This window comes from Larus michahellis, chromosome 7 (assembly GCF_964199755.1).
Source record: "Larus michahellis chromosome 7, bLarMic1.1, whole genome shotgun sequence".
NCBI lineage: Eukaryota > Metazoa > Chordata > Aves > Charadriiformes > Laridae > Larus > Larus michahellis.
Window position 1 is genome coordinate 52,034,679 of NC_133902.1, and position 22,248 is coordinate 52,056,926.

The 22,248-nt window shown below is 42.3% G+C and overlaps 2 protein-coding genes across 5 annotated transcripts in view; one reads left to right on the forward strand and one right to left on the reverse strand.

Annotated features, from left to right (window-relative positions):
* Positions 1-5,239, reverse strand: part of ACTR3 (actin related protein 3) — a 31,428-nt gene extending 26,189 nt beyond the window's left edge. For both annotated transcript variants that reach the window (XM_074593788.1, XM_074593787.1), the window contains exon 1: positions 4,944-5,239. In XM_074593788.1, coding sequence (XP_074449889.1) covers positions 4,944-4,987 — 44 coding nt within the window. In that variant the 5' untranslated portion in view covers positions 4,988-5,239. The remainder of the gene's footprint in view (positions 1-4,943) is intronic.
* A 9,576-nt stretch (positions 5,240-14,815) lies between these two features.
* The window catches only part of SLC35F5 (solute carrier family 35 member F5), a 35,994-nt gene continuing 28,561 nt past the window's right edge, over positions 14,816-22,248 (forward strand). Inside the window, exons 1-2 of one of the 3 annotated variants that reach the window (XM_074594132.1) lie at positions 14,816-14,834; positions 20,900-20,967. The gene's annotated coding sequence lies outside the window, so the exon portion shown is untranslated. Of the gene's footprint in view, positions 14,835-18,220; positions 18,307-20,896; positions 20,968-22,248 lie in introns of those variants that run through there. The other 2 variants (XM_074594131.1, XM_074594133.1) reach the window with 2 other exon arrangements.

Below are 22,248 nucleotides of genomic sequence, written 5' to 3' on the forward strand. Positions count from 1 at the left end.
TTTAAGAGACGCTACAGGTCATCATGGGTCTCCAGAACCTATTTGCAATTATCAAAAATATATATATATTTTAAACCACAACTCTCAATCTAGCACAACTCCTTTTTCCATGTTAAGGATGAAGCATTTCGCCCTCCCTCTCCAACCATTTCAGCTACTGGCAAGCAAAAGATATTCTTAAAATCCTGGAAGAGTATTTTTTCCATATTCCATTAAGGAATTATTTTGTTCAGGCTTTCCATACTGAAAAATTACTTCTGGGATGACACAACATAGAGAAAATTCATCCCAAAAGAGAACATTTTCACGAAGACTGGAACCCATGAAAGGTTACAACAAGATATCCAATTGAAATATTAACTGCAAGAACACCACAGTGCTGATATATTTATACTAAATAGAAGTTATGATTTGAAATAACCCGTATCTGGAATGTTAGGAAAGAAAAATAATTTTGAAGTCCAGTATAAGACTAAAAAAGTTGCAGAGCAAACAAAATATAGGCTGTTACTTCCCCTTACCTTGTTTTTATAGCATTGGATTTCTCACCTCACATATCTTCGCCGTTTATTGAAGATTATTAGTTTTCATGGATCTTGTATTCATTTATGCTACCAGGTCAAAACCCAGAAGAGAAACAGAACGATGTAATCCTGTTATAACTTCTCACATCAGAGGACACTCAACCCATAAATACTTCACTCTGCTAAAGAGCATGAAACTATAGAGGTGTTTCATGAAGACTGATGGGAGAAGTCCCCCAGTGCAAAGCTCGCTGCACTGTGCACACCACCCAAGCGTCAGCCAGGATCTCAGCTTCTCCGAGGTTTCACATGCCCAAGTTCATCCTTCCTTCATTTACAGCAAAACTGGCTATAGAAATGGAACAGCCAAGAAACTCTCAGAGATGTGACTCATTACAAAGAAGAGTTTGCAACTTCACGTCAAGAAAGCTTGGAAATCCTCAGTTTTCCATGCTCTCGGCTTAGAGGGAACCCAGACTGCCCACCACAAACAGCGGGGCTTTCTCCCATCAACTCTGAAACCTTTCATTCTCCCCTAGTACTCAGGAAAGAAGGAAGAGAAAAACCCAAACACACCCATTTTTATAAACTGTGTAAGGGAAGTGAAAAAGGGGCCTAGCCTGGCATATAAAAGGAGATATAAGAAAGTAGGATGTGAGACAACAGATTTTTTTTTTTTTTTTCCACACAATCACGTAACCAATTTACTCAAGAGAACGAACATACTGACCCTACAGACAGAAGGCTCTGGGGTACACCAGAGAAGCTGGTCACCTACGACACTCTGAGTGGTAAAGGATCCACCTGACAGCCACAGAAAAACCGTACACAAGCCTCTAGAAAAGGGAAAGTTTAGGTACAGAAAAGACAAATACTTTTCTTTAAATCACTTTCATTGCTAAAATTAAGTTCTCATTTTGGAACTGCAGTAGGTTACACAGCCACTTACTTCAGTTCAGCTGAAGAGCCATTAATTTGAACACTTGGAATTAATTATCTGCCATCCCAAATGAGCTAGTTCAGTGTTATACAAGGTTATACTTAGAAAAAAATGCATTCACACAGAAAGACACAGTTAAAATCTACTTGTCAACCTAATCAAGCTAAATTCTGAAGTGGCGTAGGAAGAGCTTTTAATCATGACTTGCAGGCTGCGCTGTGTTTGCCTGTAGAACAGGCAGCAAGAACTATTCAAATACCCAAAAGGCACAGAGCAAAAGACTGCAGCCTACTGAGATTAAAATATCAGTAAGAGCCTTTTTCTTTCTTTGGTGTGCTGTTCATACAGTTTATAGAAATAATTCCATGTAATTTTTCTTTTTTTGTATTTTTATTTTAAAAGGCATGTAATCCTTAGATACGCCAATCTGAAGCAAGTCCCATTCACACTATTTACCTGCTCTTACCAGGTATCCATTACCTATTTTCTAGGTATCAGGTTTGCTTAAGCAAAGAATGCAAATTTCAAGATAACAAATGTAACACTGGAAGAATTTTTGCTGCGCCCATAACCTGACTGCTGTGTCACTGACTTTACTCATTTGCCAGCTCCAGCTGTATGACACGTACTTGGATGTTCCCTAAAAAGTTTGACTAACCTGTTAAAACCTCAAACAACAGGGATCACATGATCTCCCCACCCTCTTCTGTGCTTTGAAAGGGGTCCTTAAAATTTGTCTAATCCATGCAGGCTGATGCTGAAAAGCACAACTATGCCACCTTTCTCATCCACCCCTTTCCCCTCAATCTTACCTGGCAAAAATGAAAACACACACACCAAAAAACAACAAAAAAACCACTCAGATCAACAAACTGAACCTGTGGCTACACGCACAAGACACGTAGGAAGACACCCTTAATACCTCTCCTACGTCTGCCCTTTTGCTGATTAAGGTAAATTCTCCTTGGACTGTAATTTAATTATCATCCCCTCCCTCCAGAAAAACCCTACTTACTGAAAAATTTGTGCATGTTTAAAGCCTTGCCTGTTCTAAAGGCAGTTCCTTTCAAACTTTCTGCTTTGGTTGTATTTTCGAAACCTCTTTATTTTCCTGTTTTCAGGGGCTATCTTTAAATTGTCTGCTTTCTTCCATTTTGGTACACAAGGCAGAACCCTAGGTGAGACCTCAACTGATCCACACAGAGTACAAGGCTGACATAACTACTGTGTCATGTTCTTGCTTGTGCACAAAAACTGAGATGGAGTTAAGGAGGGCTGCAGCAATTAAAAAAAAAAAAAGCTATGAGCATGATATGATTATGCTATCACATCCCACTGCACTACTACCCACCTGTTCCCTATTTGCCTCAAGTATTAGATTTTTCCTTTGTAGATTCACCACTTTATACCTTTGACTACTGAAGTCAATTAATTCCAACAACCCCAATGCTCTGTAATGTTTCCAATGCTAAAAATCTTTGCCCACAGTTTCCCGAAGCAGATCTTCAAGGAAGCACAATTTCAAACTACGAAGCATACCAGAAGGGAAAAGCCTGGAGAGCAGAATAGGTTGGTCTGTGTTTACAGAAAAAAACCCAAAAACCTAGAGGTGCACAATGAAAGAGCATCTTAGAGAGATCTTTGAAGACTAGGGGGAAATAAATAAACAAAACAGGAGCAAGACTCTGCGAACATCATATACAAGAACATTACAGAGTACACCGTGTGCACTGAAGTGGATTAATGGAGTACTTACACACAGATCCTCCCTGGGAACATTTGTTTTAACACTCAAGCCCCTCAGTATACCTCTCGCATTAAAAAGGCAAAGTCGTTACTTACACAGCTATATGCTAATATGTTGTTCCTGCTTGGCATCACTGAAAGCTCTAAGTGAATCTCTCTACTTCAGTGGTCACGAGCTATTCACGAGCTATATTTTGCAAACCTATAAAGACATAATTACTGACTTTAATGGGCCTACCTGCAATGCACAAACACGTAGGATGGGAAAAAGCCCCTAGTGGCATACAGCAGAGTACATTACAGATCTTTTGTTTTGAAAGATAAACAGTGCATATACACATCATGTTCAACTCACATGCACTTCCATTACATTCAGCTACACACCCTCATTCCCACTGTGCTAACCTTCCTTCATCCCTCAGAACTCACGGTTTTAGTTCTTGCTCTTCTTAAAGACAAATTTATTAATGACCTACACCAAAGAGATTCTCTTGAAGGGAAGACGAGCATGTAATTTCAAAAAACAAGCGCCCAGATTTCAAAAGAACTTGCCTTTTCAGAGCATTTTAAGTATTTGTGCCTACATCGCAGCCACTGAGAAATTTCTTTGACTACGTTTAGCAAGATGGATGAGAAGTGAAAGAGACAAGTTAAAGACTCAGCATGCCATCAGCACCAGCTAAAGAGGAAGAGCCTTAAAAGCTCTTTACTTTACTTCCCAGTAGAAGCCTGATGCATAGTGCCTAAAATGAAATATTTCATCTTTAAAAAAATCACACCACAGAGGGCAGGTCACAGAGCGGTTTCCGTGTAACCCGTGGAAGCCTGCAAGCAGCACCGTGTAACCCCGTCCAGGTGTAACCCCGTCCAGGTGTAACCCCGTCCAGGTGTAACCCCGTCCAGGTGTAACCCCGTCCAGGTGTAACCCCGTCCAGGTCGGCCTCCGACCGGCTCCTCGGAGGGCCGGCTCCCCAGCCCCAGCCGCCAGGCCACGGCGGGGAAGGCAGCCTGAATGCCGAGGGCCGCCTCCTCCCCAACCACCGCTTATGCTATATATCCCGGGCACCGCGTCCTCTTCATCATCTGGCAGCTGCTAAATAAAAAGAAGAGTTTCTAAAACGGATTTGGTTCAGGTTTGACACTGAAAACTGCCTTATAAGGTAGAAAAGCCCGAAAGCAGGAAGAGGCTTTGACAAAACTAAGGAAGTTCCTCTGCGCTTGCTCGCTGGAGGGGGAGGGGTTTTTTCCCCTTCCACAGAGAGAAGCAGCACAGAATAAATGACATTATCCACACATTAAAAATAAATAAGCACATAAGAGACCCCCCGGACGGCGCCCGGCGACTCCTCTCAGCGAGAGCATCTCGGGAGCTGGCAGGGTCGTTGTCCCCGCCGGCCACCCCCGGCTCCGGCAGCCGCACCGGCTCCCCCACACCCCGGCAGGCACCGGCCGAGGAGCCGGAGGCGGCTGCTCCAAGCGGCCCCGGCCCGGCGGGGCGGCCCCAGGGCTCGGCGGCGGCGAGGGGAATGGAAGGGATGGGATGGAAACCGGCTGCTCCCCCCGGCCCAGCCCAGCCCAGCCCTCCCGCTACCGGCACCGCGACGCCTCGGGCGCGGCCGCCCGGCCCCGCGGCGGGCAGCGCGACCCCCGCCGCCATCTGCGGCAAGCGGAACCCGCCCGGCCCCGCCCCGGGCGGCACCGAGCTGTCAGCGGCCGGCCCGGCCGTCGCTCACCCCGTGCCGCAGTCCACCACACAGGCGGGAAGCCGCCCTGCCATGCTCCTCGGTAGCGGCGGTGCTAGGGACGGCGGGCAGCCCTGGGCGCGCTCCGGCGGGGCTGGGCTCGGCGGCGGGGAGGGAGGGAGCGAGGGCACTTCCGCAGGGCGGGCGCTGCCTCCCCCGCCCGCTCCGCTCCGCTCGCAGGCACGGCCCGGCGAGCCCAAGATGGCTGACCCGCCCCTCCCTGCGCGCGGCGGCGAGGGCGGGCGCGACAACCCCGGCCCTCGGCTGACGTCTGATCTCGCGGCCGCGCCCCTGCGAGGCGGCGCGAAGTGGAGCGGGCGGGAGGGTTCTTACCCTCCTCAGGGGCGGCGAACAGAGGAGGGCGGGTGAAGTAGTATTTTAGTACTGAAAACCTGAGAGTTCGGGTGGAGAAAGTAAAAAAAGAAATCTGTTCAAGGGTTCTTTCTGTTCTTTTTCTCTCTTCCCGCCTCTAACAGCCCTTCAGGGTTGGAAGGACAGGCTGCTGTGTCCACCAGGCCTGGCCCCATGATGTCCTCTAGCCACACACTATTTCGTATTTGCTTTCAAAGTATTTTGATGTTTTACAGTTCTGGTATTGCAGCTTTTGGGTATTTTCAGTCCTTTGCTTGTTGCGACTGCCCTGGCAAAGATGTGAGGTTCGTGGTGTAATCCCATCTCAAACTGAGGACAGATTAGGTAGCCCATGAAAAAGAGTAATTGTCAGGGCTCAGAGTGCTCCAATGGGCCTTAATGGCCCTAATGAGCCTCACCTGGGGCCTCCACCCCAAGCTTCCTGCCCGAGGGCACAGGAGACCCATCCCCAGTTCTTGTCCATAGGTGTGTGCTGTCCCAACCTTGCTTTTGGGCTTGATACTAGACTTTCCTTGTCCCTATGGGCCTCCCTGGTTACCATCACGGGCCCTAGTCCTAGGCTGCAGACTGACATCCCGCCTTCACCTCGGGCCTGTTTTACCACCATGAACTTGGTCTGATGATCTGGGCTCTTGGCTGAGCCTGACCACTACCTTTGGGTCTGCTCATCTCACCTCAACCATGAACTATGGGACCTGGCCAGGCTGGTGAGTCCCCAGCCCCGCTGGCTGCGTTACTGCAGGTGGCTCCATGTCCCTTAGGGAGCCACCAGCCCTCGAGGTATCCCCACAGTGGTCTTGCTTCCTTCATCAAGCGTTGGTCCTCCTCACTTAGTTTAAGCTATCTCTAATTAATAGGGTCACTCCCTGAGCTCACTGTAGGGTTAGACAGGAGTCGGTGTGAGTGCAAAGTAGATGCCCTTCAGGTTGAGATAAGAGCGAACAAACCCATCCCTTTTTGTACCAGCAGCTAGACAGTTCAGTTGTGAAGTTCAAGCCACCATCTGGCTTCTGTGGGCTGCCAGACCTTCCTGAGGAACATAAGCAAGGAAAGGAGATAGTGAGAATCTTAACATTTTTATTTTAATGTCAAAGCAAATTATGAATAGAACATAATGAGGCGGTTTACAGATAATGAAAGGGATTTTTGCAGGATATTGTGTAGCCTGTGAGCTATGCTGTGCTAGAATATGAAAGATTAGTATCTCTGAAAGCTTTACAGAGGAAGTGCAAACAGCCCTTTTTTTTTTAAATGCACATGCCTGTGTGTGCATAGGTACATATTTATCTAAAATAAATACAGTTAGTATGTAAAGTACCATGTGGACTTTTCACTTTCCTCTTGGTTTTATTACCTGGTGTTCAGGGTTACACACGCAGCAGGTTCAACAGCTGTGTTGGGCAGATGGAGTCCTGGAACAAGAGAGGGGCTGAGTGCTCCTGTTGCAGGAGTTCAGGTAGCCCCTCAGAGATGCGTGAGACAAGGGCCAAAAACCTGTGGCATGCAGACAGCGTGGAGCTGGCAGGTCTTGTCCTTGTTGTAGAGCCGGCACGGAGGGGGTCAGCACCATCGAGTTAGTCTGCCCAGCTGTAGTGAGTTTCGAACAGTGCAATCATTAGTGTACCATAGCTGCTGTTCTTTATTACCTAATATTTCCAAATAATGCTGCTGATCAGTCTAGCTAAACTTTAATAGCAAATCAAAGGACAAATAGTAGAACTGCTATAAAAGCATGCTAATGACTTTTTGCTAACAGAAGCATCATTTCACTATAAAACATTAAATCACACCCACAAGCGCTTACAGTAATGCACTGTACAGAAAATCTCCCAGAGCTGGAGTTATTTTTTGCCTCCTTGTGAGTGCAAGTGTTTTCTGCGAAATGGTAGGACACTGAGCAGGAAAAAAAAAGTACTGCATTTCATATGGAAAGTGAAACAAATCTGTTGAGTAACTCCATTGCAATCTCGTGCTATCAGTTTGTGTTCTTCCTGAGTCTGCGTTAAGAAGGACGTTGAAAAAGAGCAGTGCCGGTGCATTTTGTGTTACTGAATTACAGTGGAATTTATGTGTGAGCACCAAAAAGCATAGAATTTCTCTCAATATCAAGGTGCCAAGTCAATCACAGTTTTGCAAGGGAAGGAGTTGAAAGACTAAACTCCCTTGCCATGAGATCTCATGTTTCATTTTATTAGTCTGGCCAGATGCAGTTCTTCAGGTGGCCGTGGAGCCAGGCCCCGTTCCAATAAAATAAAGGTGCAAGATTTCTCTTAAAGCAATATTATTTCACGTTGTTCTACACTAAACACATTTGGCATATTACTCATCAAAATTCAAATAGATCAATCTAATTTCAGTACTGCTTCCTGTAATACTCCGTACAAAGTACCCTTTGTACTTTCGTGCATTGGCATCTAGATTATCTTGGTGGATATTTTTAGCGTAGAAGTCTTGTGCTTAAATTACCAAATTGAGCTTATAAAGTTAAAATTCAGCTATATCCAGCAGGATTGCAGTGCTGACTGATACATTTCAAAACTTTCTTGCATTGAAATAGTTTCCAATCCTCACTTATTTCTTCAGTACAGCAGCAGTTGGAAAAGCCTACTGTCTGTTTTCGTGGTGTAATTTTCTGAATCTTTACATCCTCATTTGGCCAGAAGCGAGTTCCAAACTTAGGCAAAGCTTTTCACTGTTCCAGGGTGTACTAGAAATCAAATTTTTAATGTATAGAGGCAATGTCTTAGTATGTTCTTAATCTCACCATGGAATGGGTGGAATAAAACCCTAAATTGCCTTATCTGGTACCATCCTATACAGCACACATAATCCAGCAATATCATCATTCTATGATGCATCACAGTCCAGCTTTTATAAGCACAGTTGGGTTGCAGGTGATCTTTTCCTGAATATCCATGATAACAGAAGTAATTACCATTGCAGAGCATCCTCCTTCTGTTGCTGTCTGCCTCCAGGCAGTTTACAATGTAACTGTAAAAAAAGAGAATGCAGATGAATACAAATGCATAAGGAATGAGAAGATAAAAGCTCAGAAGGAAAGTATTTCTATTAGTCAACAAGTAAACACAGGAGCAGTCTAACAGTTTGATTTGAACGGAGGGAATTTTCAGACAACTTTCCGTAATTTTCATGTAAACATGTCTTGGGGCTCCAGACTTTTCCATGATGCGGGTACGTTTTACTAGCTCCAGTAATGCTACATATTAAAATTTCTCAAGGCCTTCAGCCTGAAGAAGTGCATACCTAGACAAAAGCATTACAAATCCCTTCCAAATTTGGTCCCTTCCAACCCCTACCATTCTGTGATTCTGTGAAATCACTTGCTAAGCTATATGGGAAGCATTTCAGCATCCTGCTTGTTCTGGATGGTTTTCACACAGCTAATGGCCTGCCCTTGAGAATGCAGAAAGAACAACTCCGTGAATCCATATATAGATCAAGGCCTGGGAAGCACAGTAAAGTGCAAGGAACAAGAAGAAAACAAAAGGAAGTAAAAGTTGCAGGGGCAAAAGGATTTTGTAAGTGTCCAAGAGGGCTGAGAATCTGATCTTGCCTGCATTAGCATGTTGTCATTTAGATTGGTATAAACTGAATTTAAAAGGCAGGATAATATCTAGTACATCACACTGAACATCCTTTAAGCCCAGGTAAAGCTGACAATAAACCTACAGAAACAAGCCAAGGAAAATCAGGTCTAAATTATCCATTAGACAATATTCACTTTATTGTAAGTATTATAAAGTACATTGCTTAATAATTTATCCATCACATTGTAAGTATTTTAATAAAAATAAGTTTTACAATAGTTGGTGGAATACTACAGAGAGCTAAACAAGAAAACATTTTATCTAGCCTGATATATGGTGTATGTAGATTTCTTCCAGGAAGGGCCACGAGCAAAATTATAGTGTTATTAGTTGATTTTGGCATAGCTATAGCAACAGCCATATGGGAGCATGTAATTTCATGGAGCTGCACATGGTGAAGTCATGGCAAATTACCAGCATCTCATTTGATGTGGCTACTCTCCAAGAGTTCTGACTTAGATCAACTAAAACCATTAACTTTCAAAATATAATTAGTCCAACCTTTTTTTTTTTAAATAACAAATAGAAAAAAAAATATGATTCTTCACGTACTGAAACAAGGTATGTAAGGAGAGAGAGAAACTTACAAACCGGGGCTTGTTTATATCCTTGGACTATTATGATGATAACACCACTATTGCCTATTATATTTGCTAGGAATAACAGCAAAATGTATGTCAAAAGATCAGCCCAGAAAATACAAAGGAAGAATTTGGCTGAAAATGTGATGAGTTAAATAGGAAGTTGATGTTCCGGACAGAGGCAAAATCTGCAAAAGTCATGCTGCTCAGAGAAACACTGCATTCTTATTTAGACCTTGCTTTTCTGTTCAAAATTTTTTATCTTTATGCTGCTTTTCTGTGCTTCCTCATAATGAATACATCTCGTTCCTTTATAAAGCTTCTGTAGGTGAGTTAGCAGAACGATGGCAGCAGGGTTCCTACAACAGCAAAATAGGGTACGATTCTCTGCCTCTGGGTTGCATCCATACTGCACAGGCTCCACACAGCCACACATGGGAGCCAAGTAATAGTAATACATAGCTTGGCCATGATCAGAAAATCTATGCTGTCTCAGGTAATGGAAACATCATTATGTGTTCTCAATTGTACCTATTTACTTTCTTCGCTGCAAGAAACACGTATTGCTACCTTTTTCATATAACTTATTATATACTTCAACAGAACCGAGAACCTAAATCAATCACAGATGTAATTACCTGACTTGCCTTAGCAGTTGTACTTTAGGCATCAACTTTCACGTTCAGCATGTCATGAACCATTTAATTTTGCTTTTCATAAGAGGATTGTTTAGAAACGCTTGTATTATACCTTTTTGAGGTTTTTTCCTCGTGACTTTTGAAAAAATATATTCTCTTCAGTTGATCCAAACTGTTGACTCCTCAGATAAGCTTTTAGGAGACAACAGATGTTAAAGGCTACTATATCACAACTATGGTCATTGTGCCATGTTACTCTTTTTGTACTTACTTCAAGATAATGCAGGGAGGAGAGGAGAACTAGGAGGAAAATTTGGAACTCACATAGACAGCTGTCCTTCTCTGGATGCAGCAGTGTGCTGCTTGAAAATGGTACCAGCCTTTCCAGTCAGCTGGATATTATAGCATCCACAGTTCTCTTGGCAGAAGCATGCATAAGCACTCCCTAATTGTCTCCAGACAAAATGAGACATAACTAAAAATATCCTCTCTGATGGGTTAAATAATTTGGCTGCCTTCTTTCTAGCAGGATAAGGAATGTTCTCTGTAGCAGAATAAGGAACACTCTCTCCAGCAGCGCTGGGGGATAGCAATGAACAGCTCGTGCAGTGCCTTTTTCAATTATCACAGCTATCTGGAGCTCAAGTTTCTTGTTAAGATGCATGATTTATTTAGGAACAATGAACAATAATAGTCAAAGTAGTCAACAGTGGAAACACTTTAAAAATACTGTGTTCCTTAATACATAAATAAATAAATTGATCTACTTCTAGTGATAATGCTGCATGCATAAAAATGGAAACAATTTCAAAGCACTGTTTCTGAATGCTGGGTTTATTCAGTCCTTTTCGTAATATATAAAGAAAGAAACTGTTAACTCATTTCTGTAAAGTTGGGGTTTCTTGCTTGTCCTGCTGAAAGACAGTAGGAAATTCTCCTGAAATAATACCTTAATGGATCATCAAAAAGTATAAAAGCTGATTTGCAACTCTGCAGTGCTATTTCAGCCACTGTAGGGATTATATGGATATCTCTGAAGAAGACCACAGGCAGTTTGTAAGAATATGTTCTTCGCATATCTAGTATCAGAAATATATCAAAACTAACAGAAAGACTGTATCCAAGCATTTCACTCACTCTGCTGCTTCAAAAAAATGTACTAAAAACAAACACTGTGACAAATGATGCTAATGAATATGTAAGTTGGGCAAAATGTTATAAACAAACAGATTCCATGAATTATGTTAGCCCTATTGTAAGAATAGGGGCATTAAAATACCTACTTAGAGCCCTACACGCCTTTTCAAATCGGTGTGCCATGCTGACAAACCAATTGACCTGACTTTTAAGGACAACATATTTTGAAACCTTACTACCTGAAAACAATGCACCAGCAAAGCCCCAAATCAGTAGCTCTGTCAGTGCAATTTCTCATCTGATAAACTTTCATTTTTGGTGCAGTTTAAGAGCATCTGCATTGAAAAGACCATAGGTACTTGTTAACATTACAAAATGTGAAAAAACAGAAACTTTCCCTCCTGTATTTCCCTGAAGAATAACTTCCAGTTTAATCCATTTGCATGCTCTATATATAGAACCTATATATACACAGTACATCTCCCATGCTAATACTGTAAGAATCAATATGGGACATTTGTTCCTTTGCTTTAGGCCCTTCTTATGAGAATACCTGACTTACCTTGAATATTATGCATGCCCAGCAAGGGATCAGTTAACTATTACCATATTGGGCAATACTGCAATTCGCTTTGAATGGTACCTTATGTTGCAATGAGCCTCAGTGAATCATTGTGATTATTCACACAGGAATGCGCAAAAGCACAAATATCAAAATCTGTTCTGTGTTCTCCCGAACACACAGGGGCAGACGACATGCAATTCCAACTGTTTAGCCTTGTGCTGGGAAAACTGCCTGACTTGACCACTAGAAAGTTGCTTTTATGGGAATATTCAGCGTAAGTAAAAATTACATTTGACTCTATGTGAAGGCCTGTTTGTTTTTTTGGATTGCATCTCCAGAGACAGCAGGTACTCATGCTCACACATGCATTTCTGCTAGCTATGGCATTCAAATGACTCTCTACTTGTCAACACGCATGAAGGTTACGCGTGCAGTCGCCTCCTGCATATGATTTTTCTCGATGGCATAGTAATTCTGTAAGTCAGAACGCTTCCGAAAGGTTTACTTTCCATTTACTTTTTGTTTTGCTTGGATAGGCTTCCAAATGGTTTTTTAAATTGTCTTTTGTTAACAAATTATGATCACAATTAATCTACTGAAAATAATTGAGTGATAGCAATTTAGTAATTTTCAGTCTGGGAAATCCCATTGCCAATTAAGATTCCTGTTTTCTTTACTATTATAAATCAGCAGAGTAAAGAAACTGAAAGAAGTGATGACAAGTTCCCCAAACGGGTTGTTTTACTAGTCTGTAATCGTATTACTAGCTAATATTTGCAAGTAATGTTCAGTAGGAAGCAGAAGAAACTCTCAATTCTAGTTCATTTTCTACAGCTATTAAAAGTAATGGTTGATGAAAAGCTACATTGCAAAAATATTTGTGGGCTTTGCTTCTAATACATCTGCAGCATAACATTTTTCCTGTAAGCACTGGAAGTTTTCATAGCAATCAGCATAAATTTTATTCAAAATAATACAGTTTTAAGCACTCGAGTTTCTTAGAGCCTTGTCATAAGGTAAAACGGTTATGAAAACAGCCATGTAACAGCTCATCAAGGGTCAAAAATACAAAATCTTTGTAAATACACAAAAGAGGACTGAGAACAAAATGCAAATTGTAACTACCACAGTGTAACTCGTAATACCCAAATTTTGTTGTTTTCAATTCAGCATCTCAAGAATTGGATCGGGAACAGGGGAAGGCAATGAAGATAGTTGAGAAATAGAACCATCCCCTCAGTCACAAGTGGCTTCAGGCACCGTGGGGCTTAGGATTCGAGAACACTCTAAGGGCAGTTGAGGACAACTATAAGACACATTAAAAACTCAGATGTTGCAAAGAAGGTGAAGTGGAACAACTACTACAAGTTATGTGATAAGACTATTAACCAGTGGGCTAAACCCAAGCAAAACAAAGCATTTTCTTTTGTGCCACAAGACTCTACCTAAATAAATCCTTAACAGCTAATGTTTTACGATATAACTGGGTTCACAGAAGGGATTAGCCAAGTTCATAGATCAATCAAGAGCTATTAAATATATTGTCTGAATTACAGACTTCCAGATAAGGATGCTCTAAAACATTTATTTTTAAAAACTACGAGATTGTGCCATGGAAACAATTACTCTCTAAGTGCCTTGTTTACAATATCCTTTTCCCAGGCATTCATTACCAGTCATTGTGGAGTCATGATTCTGAGCTAGATGGACTTTTGGCCAAACCCAACAGAACAGGGGAAAGCTCTGCTGTCATGCGTCCTACGCCAAATCTAGTCCTGAACACTTAGACTACATCCTTCCCCTACGGAGGACAGAAGTTGATCAAAACTGACTTTGTCAGTTTAAATTTTAATACAGTTTCTTCTGCTGCTTTGTCTTGTTCATTAACACGAACATCTTGTTTATCAAAGATCTGATCCAAATCCTTCTGAAGGAAGCATTTCTCTAAAATAGGTAGATTCAATTCCTTTGTAGAGATCTATTATAAGCCCTACAGAGTATTACATTTCTTTCTTGGAAATGGTCTATTTGATCCAAATCAGCTATTACATTCTTGTAAGTAGAATATACATGAGCAGAAACTAAATTCAAATTTTCTTTATAAGTGCAATTTAGCAGGTCTGTAAAATAAAATTGAGGATGTTTTCTCTTATGAAAATATTACAGTGCTGCTGGGAAGTACATATAATTTTGTTTTGTCTGTAAAAGTGCTATTTATCTAACTAAAATATTCCCAGCAAGAAAAATAAATATGCAATATGTGTGTATTTGCAATATACATACAGTTTTATTACATGTGATTACTGAAACTCTAATTCCTAAAAAAAGGAACAGTAATAAAAAAGGGGAAATCGTTCTTATAATAGTTTCTTTCAGAGAAGACACAAGATCATCATGTGAAATTTTACAATAGGAAGCAAATTACTTAGTCAAGACCTAAAAATACAGAAGTCCTGTGACATTTCTAAGTGTAAAATGTACAAACTTCTGGGCTCCTGACAATGTTCACCCATTTTTCTTCAAGGTCCTCAGGAACCACAGCATAAGTGCCTCATCCTGTGACGAAGAGAAGCTTGGCACTCCACCTGAAGAACTGCAGTTTTCTCCTGTTTGCCTGCATCATTCAAAATGTTTAAAACCAAAACATTAACAGGCTGGATTTAGCTGTGTTGCCATTGCGTAGCTTCATAAAAAAATAAAGAAGAAAACTCACATACAAGAGAGGACATGTGGACCTACACTCAGAAAGATGGTTTTAACTCACAGTTGGGATTTCATATGCTTTCCACTATCTAAGGAGACTAAAGGAAAAGATATAAAATCTGTGCATCTCCAGATATTTTGCCATCCCTAGCACCAGCTACTGCCACTCGCTGTGGGACAGCACTTGCCAGGGGCAGCAAAGCAAGTTGAGATTTATTATGCTGGCTCTCAAAAGGGAATTCTCCTTTTCCAGAGCTTTTCTGTCACTGCAAGATCAGGTAAGACAGAAGAGGCTGAGAATCTGCACCTTCCCTGTTGCCTTATTTATTCTCCCTGCTACCAAGAACACGTGCCTTTTTTTAATATAAAATGTTCACCTTGTTTTAATATAAATTATGCATAATAAATTTCAAGATATTATTTAGTAAAAGCACCATTAGCTATAAAAAAGTATTATGTGTAGTTACTCTGTCAGAGTACTGTAGTCATAACTCTTTGGTTGACTTCTCAGGTTTCAGTGCTCATTAACTAACTGACCTTGGATAAGCCATGTAAGTTTACCAAGTCTCAGTATAAATCCTTGGAGGAATTATGTGCAAGACCTAAGAAAATTAGATGCTGTGAGATGCATACACAGTTTTGTAATTGCATTTTGTATCATTTTCAGCTCCTCCAAATTCCATAGAAAGCACCATTTTAAGAGGACTGCTGTTTTCCTGCAGTTTTGTCTAAGAAATTAATTTTACTCTTTCAAAGTTGTAAAGTCAGGATTTCATATTGCATATTTTGTCAATTTTGGCTTCAAGGCAGAAGATAGTGAGGACAGACGCACAACAAATCAATACAGTATCATTTTTAGTATATATTCAGAATACATCCAAAAAAGACAGTTTGAACCAAGAGCATAATTCACTGCATTTCCTTGTGTCGTTTAGACTATAAATGCTTCAGGGTACGGACTGTATCTTACTACTTCTAACAAGCAGTTTTATAAGGCATCAAGATTGTTGGATGTCTCTTAGTTCTACTGTATGCAAATAAAACACAGCTATATTAAGAAATGAAGGCTCACAAAAAACCCCAAACCTGTTTCAGACTGAAAGTTCTTGAAAAGGTTTTTCTTTTCTTCTTAAGAATTAACTTTTATTTATATACAGGGAATAATTCAAATCCAACAGGAACACTCACCCAGACGCATGATGATAAGATGTAACATTATTATATGAGAGATAACAGATCTCTTCAATCACTAACTTGTAGGAAGGGCAAAATACCTTGTTTTATCTCAACAGTTTGTAAGTGTGAATAGCACTTAAATTAATTTCACAGGTATATCATATGTATCACCTAATTACAAGTAAATATCATTTACCTTTCCACTCATCTGTATAACATCACTTACTGTTATTTCCAAGCAGTTTTTACTCTAAAATTCCCAAAATATCTAACAGCTGAATTTTGCAAAAAGATGCATTTATGTTAGCAGGTGACTACTGAATAATTTGCAGCACATTACACGCACCATTTTTAGGTGGTATCCATCTTCAGGTTGGTATTACGAACTCAATTCTTAATCAACACTGACTACAAGGAGGTAGTGTGGACTACAAAACCAACACAAATAAGACCAGAGCCTGATTTTGGAATTTCATCTAAGCCTATGCCAGTTTATTTTAATCTCTATTTTTTGGTAGATTTTAAGTTTGACTAATATTTCCTTTTACAGCTTGGTCATTCAATAACTTATGCATCTCAAAAATAAACTTAAGGTAACTGTGCTTTAATGTAGCTTATGTGTCTCTACAATTGAGTGCACCCCCAGCAAGTTCGCCGACAACACCAAGGTGTGTGGTGCGGTCAACGTGCTGGAGGGAAGGGATGCCATCCAGAGGGACCTGTACAGGCTTGAGAGGTGGGCCTGTGAAAAGCGCATGAAGTTCAACAAGGCCAAGTGCAAGGTCCTGCACCTGGGTCATGGAAATCCCAGGCACAGATACAGGCTGGGTAAAGAATGGATTGAAAGCAGCCCTGAGGAGAAGGATTTGGGGGTGTTGGCGGATGAGAAGCTCAACATGAACTGGCAATGTGCACTCACAAACCAGAAAGCCAACCGCATCCTGGGCTGCATCAAAAGAAACGTGGCCATCAGGTCGAGGGAGGTGATTCTGCCCCTCTATGCTGCTCTGTTGAGACCCCACCTGGAGTGCTGTGTCCAGCTCTGGAGCCCTGAACATAAGGAGGACATGGACCTGTTGGAGTGGGTCTAGAGGAGGGGCAGGAAGATGTTCAGAGGGCTGGAGCACCGCTCCTATGAAGATAGGCTGAGGGAGTTGGTGCTGTTCAGCCTGGAGAAGAGAAGGCTCTGGGGAGACCTTATAGCAGCCTTCCAGTACCTAAAGGGGGTCTACAGGAAAGATGGGGAGGGACTCTTGATCAGGGAGTGTAATGATAGGATGAGGAGTAATGGCTTCAAACTGGAAGAGGGGAGATTTAATTAGATATTTGGAAGAAATTGTTTACTGTGAGGGTGGTGAGACACTGGCCCAGATTGCCCAGAGAAGCTGTGGCTGCCCCATCCCTGGAGGTGTTCAAGGCCAGGCTGGATGGGGCTTTGAGCAGCCTGGTCTAGTGGGAGGTGTCCCTGCCCAGGGCAGGGGGTTGTGTGAGAAATAAGTTCTGGTCTGAATAAAATAGGCTCAGGCAGAATCCTCTGTGAAGCACATTTTTATTCACATTCTTTCAAGAGCGGGTGACCTAGCAAGTAGGCACACTTTCCGTTCTTGAAACACACCTTTTTATTTCCTAATCCCGGCCAAATTTTTCCCTCCCGTTTCCCATTGGTTGGGTACTCCAGGGTCCACAGTCTGTCCGAGGTGCCTAAAATTCTTCCCGGATGTCCTGCCTGTTTACTTCTCTTTATGCAACATCTAAAGGGATTATCTGACTAGTTTCCTTCTTTCCTTTTTGGTACAAAAAATTGCTCAATGTCATTAGCCCTGGTTAAATGTTTGACTACCCTTCTAGGCAGTAATCCAGTATGAATCAGTTTGTCCTTTTGTCTGTGTGATAAGAGATGTTCTACAAGCCTTTGCTGGAGCCTCCTTGTCTTAGTCATTCCCTTATCATGTCACCTCTGGTGGAAACGGCTGTTCTCCTCTGCAAAAGCAATACCTGCCTTTCTTACAGTTGGAACTAGATGATCTTTAAGGTCCTTACCAACCCAAACCATTCTGTGATTCTATGAATTTCACTTTTTTATGATATTAAAAGCGTGTTGATAGCGAAGCAGACATTTGTTTTGAGACTTCAGTTAGTTGCCACTGCTTCCCGGTCCCGCCGGACTTTGCCTGGCAGGCTGTAAAGATGACTGTAACTATGAAGCCAAAGGTTCCACGCCCTCAGCGCGCCGCGGGACGTGCCCCAGGGGCCCGGCTCCCCACGGCCGCTCCTCCTCCCCCTTCTCCCACGGACGGTTCCCAGCCCCATCCCACTTCCCCATCCCACTTCCCCGTTTGCTTCCGCCTCAGCGCCCGCCGCCGGCAGGGGTGGCCAGCGGCTGGCCGAGCGGCTCGATGGGGCCGGGCTGCGGGCGGGGGCGGGGCCGGCGCTCGCTCGCCGTCTCGGGGATGGATTTTGGGCGCAGCTGCCGCCGCCTGCCACCATCTTAGAGGGCGGGCGGGAAGGAGGCGAGGGGAGGGGAGCGGGCGGTGCTGCCGCCGGACGGAGCTCCGGGCCTCTTCGCGGCCTCAGGTACCTCCGCCGTCGCGGGGATGGGGCTGTGGGAGACAGGCCGCGGGTTCTGCGGCTGCTGCCGCCGCCGCCCCCTCCTCGGTCCTGCCGCGCCTGTCAGCCGCCGCCGGGGGTGTCGAGGGGAAGAGGCCTCGCCCGCCCCGTCCCGCGGGGCTGAGGGGGGCGAGACCGGGCCCCGCCTGGCTCCGGGAAGGGAACTTTGCCCCGTCTCACCCACGCTTGTGTTGGAGAAAGCGCTCTCCTCTCCCTGCCTCGGTCGGCTGGCGGGCTGTGCGCGTCCTGCCCGGGGAAGGAGGGGAGGCGTGGGGAGGGGCTCGGCGTTCCCGGGAGCGGGTGGGCAGGTGGCGAGCGCTCGGTCCGGCCTCGCCTGAGGTGCGAGGAGGTTCCTGCTTCCCCCTGTGTGGGCCGCGTCTCCCCCCCCCCCGCAGTCTCCAGTGTGTGTTGTACGTGCGAGGGGAGGACGGGTACTCGTTCTTCCTCCTCTGTCATCCCCAGGGCTTGAGCCATGTTTCTTTCTCCTCAGGCGTACACTTTTTTTCTTGAGTGTGTTAAAGAGCTTTACTCGTTTCCTTATCTTCTTTGTTCCTGCTGCTTTTCCCCAAAGATATGCGTCGGCAGGAAGGAAGGAGAAGATCCCCTTCACTCTGAAAGCACGTTTCTGAATGCGGGGATTTTGCCGATTTCCAGCATGCCTGGAAGGCTCGGCTTTCAGATGGAAGAGTGACGTGTAGGCTGCTGTGCTTGATCTTATCTGTGGCCGACTGTCCTGTGACAAAGCGTGATATGTTTAGATCTTGCACAAGACAAGATTAGATGAGTAGCATGTGAAATAGATGTCACTTGTAATTCTTAGCTAACATTAAATATATAGCTACTGGTAGCTAAGAGATTGCTTTGTACATGGTAACACTTAAAGAGGCCTTGGCAGCTTGCCATGAAGTTTTTCCTTCTAGTGTTATTGTAAGAGCATAAGAAGGAGGGCAATGTTAGTTTCGCTTGTCAACTTTCACTCTGCTCACCTGGGACTAGTATGTGTCCAACTCTATATGGTCAGAGATGTTCATGTCCAAAGGGTTGTTGTAGTCATGCTGGGATGCTATATGCATGAACCTGAGAAGTATGTGGTTAGATACTCCGGTAGCTGGTAAAGACTCTTAAGTATGCAGTAGAGTAATATTCTGCCTTCCTACTTCTGTGTAAGAAAACTTGCTTGAAACTTTGTTTTGTGAATTTTGAGTAAGTGCTGAATAGGAAACTTCAAGTGTTTCTTTTATTCCTTAGATATGAGAATCCAGCTGTGCAGTGACAATTGGATTGTATGACTGTTACATTGTGCACTGCCAGATTCATGAAATATCTCTTTATATGAAACTAAAATCTCTTATTTTGATACTAAAATTAGTGTGTGTTCTGTGCAAATTTTGGTCTTGTGTAACTTTTTATTTAGCTAGGAATAGTGATCTCTACTTGCAGTACGCAGTCCTGGCATGAAAAACTTGGCTTCAATTTCTTTTTCTGTATCTTTTGTTTCACTGTATTCCACAGAACTTACCTTAAGTAAAGATTACAGGGCTGTAGTGAATATAATTGTTATGTTGCATAAGGCTCACCTTTCCGTCCCTTCTGGAGATTCTTGCCTTTGCTCTAATCCTGTGATACCCCTTGAAAGTTAAGTGGAGGTCAGAGTTGCGTTAAATTAATGCTGCTTTAATGTATATTTCCAGATTTAGAAGGGTGGGTGTAAAATGTCTGACAGTTTACTTTCAGCTTTTTTTCTGGTTAGAGTTAAAGCAGTATTTCTGTTTATCTTATCTCAAAAGTAATCAAATATGAAATGAGAATCACCTGATGACAGTACATGTTAAAGGGGGAGTTGTATCCCAGAACTCGTATTATTGGAGCAGCCGGTATAACTGGAAAAACTAAAACCATTTCTTCTGTGTGCAAACCTTATCTTGGTATGTTGTTTTGCAAATTGTGTATGAAACAATCTTGAGTAAATACAAGGAAGAATTTCAAGTTGACTTCCTTGCACCATGGCTTGTGACTGAGCTGCTATTCTGGGTTTGTTGTTATTATGTACTTTTTTGAGGTGTCTGTTGTTTTTCATAGAACAGCTAGAAGGAGTACTCCTGTTTTGCAGTGATTTGGCCGTTCTTTTATTTATAATGTTCTCTTTCCTAATTGTCAGTACAATAAAAGCTATTTTATATTTTGTAAACTTCATATGAATTTCTCTTTTAGGATGGAACTTTTAATATGAAAAAAGTGATAATCTGTACAAAGAAACATTTAGTGCCATAGAAATAAGACTGCCCATTAGGTATCAGTGGTGGAGTTATACATCCTGTTCTCAGAAGTCACTTACTGCATGTTCAGAGCAGTAGAGTTGGACAAGTTGGCTTTGGTGTAATCAGCTATGTGAATATATGTTGTAGACTACATAGCGAGACCATTTTTTATGTTTTTTGTGTATCATAAATCAAAGTGGGGACTCAGTTTAAGTGATCTAGGATACTATAACATTTTAAAAACAAAATACAGTGTCATAACCAGGAAAGTTGAGTATATTTTTTGTGTTTTTTTTCAGAAGATCTTCATGTAACTGGCTGAAAAATGGTTCCGCAAGATGACAGCACCAACTCTAACACTGTTAAAATGGTAAATAAAAAAAAAAAAAATCTCCCTGCTATTTGCTGAGAACTGTAATGATATTAAGAAATGCCTTTTAGATGAATATTCCTTCAAATATCAAATTTCAACTGGTATGTTTAAAGTTACACCATGTGGAAAGGGTATTTATTTCCTAATAATGGAAACAAAAGGCAAACATATGCTGAAGTTTCTACTGTATATTGTGTTTACGTTGACCATAATTTCTACTTCAGCCTATGCATGTCCTGGTGGCTTAAATTTGTAACTCTGAGCACTTGACGAATTAAATGTTTTGTAAGCCATGTTCTTAGGGAGAAGTGTCTTATACAGTTCTCGGTTTAGGTGTCAGATGTTAATGTACTAAACTTTTATCCTTATTCTGAAATGGGTTAATTGTTGGTAATAAGCATTGATCAGGGTTCTGTGTGATCGGCTCCAGTCAGGACTACAGCCCACAGCAGATCTTGCATGCTGATGGAGGGTAAGGTATATGTCCTGCATAATAACTGAATTTAGGTGCAAGTTCTGTACCTGGTTGCTTAAGTACAGCTAATATGGATTAAGTAGGGGCTGAAAGTAAGCAACTGAATAGTACCTTTCTCTTAGTGGTATTTGGTTTAGTGTGCATGGAGGGAAGAATAGGAATTTTTAAGCATCTTTTTTGCTTTCTATTTATTTTTGTTATTGTTTATATTCAGTTCTTAGGGGTGCATAAATTAGGCATGCACAAACTGGTCGAGCTTTGTATGGATAAAAGTCTTCTGGTGTAAGTCTTGATTATCTGAGATACTGATCTGAATCTCTAATGAGATCGGTAGTGTAAGAAAAGTATGACCAGCAGCTACCGTTTGAGAGGGCACTGAACTAAATAGGTGTTCAGAACTTACTGTGAGCATAGGCTTTGCGGTATAGAGGGTGGATAACCACATGCCTGTGTCTTAAAACTACATCTTCAGTTTACTTTTTTTTAACCAGCTAGACTAGAGTCATTTGGTAAACTGTGTGGTAAACGACTTGAATTTGCTGGATGCTAAGCAGTGTGTAAATCTTGATGAGTTCGGTGGAGGCTGAATCATAGGCTTTTGTGGTCCATGTTTATAGTCTACCTGTCAGTCTAATTTGCAATAGATGAAAAGCATTGGTTTAACTCTTCCCTCCTATTCGCAGTTTATAAACTGTTAGCTGTGCATGACAGGTAATCAAAGGCAAAATTTAGGGTAAACATTTCATTTTGCCCTTGCTGCTACCTCTGTTCTATTTTGTGACGTTAATTTGTGGCATTAATTT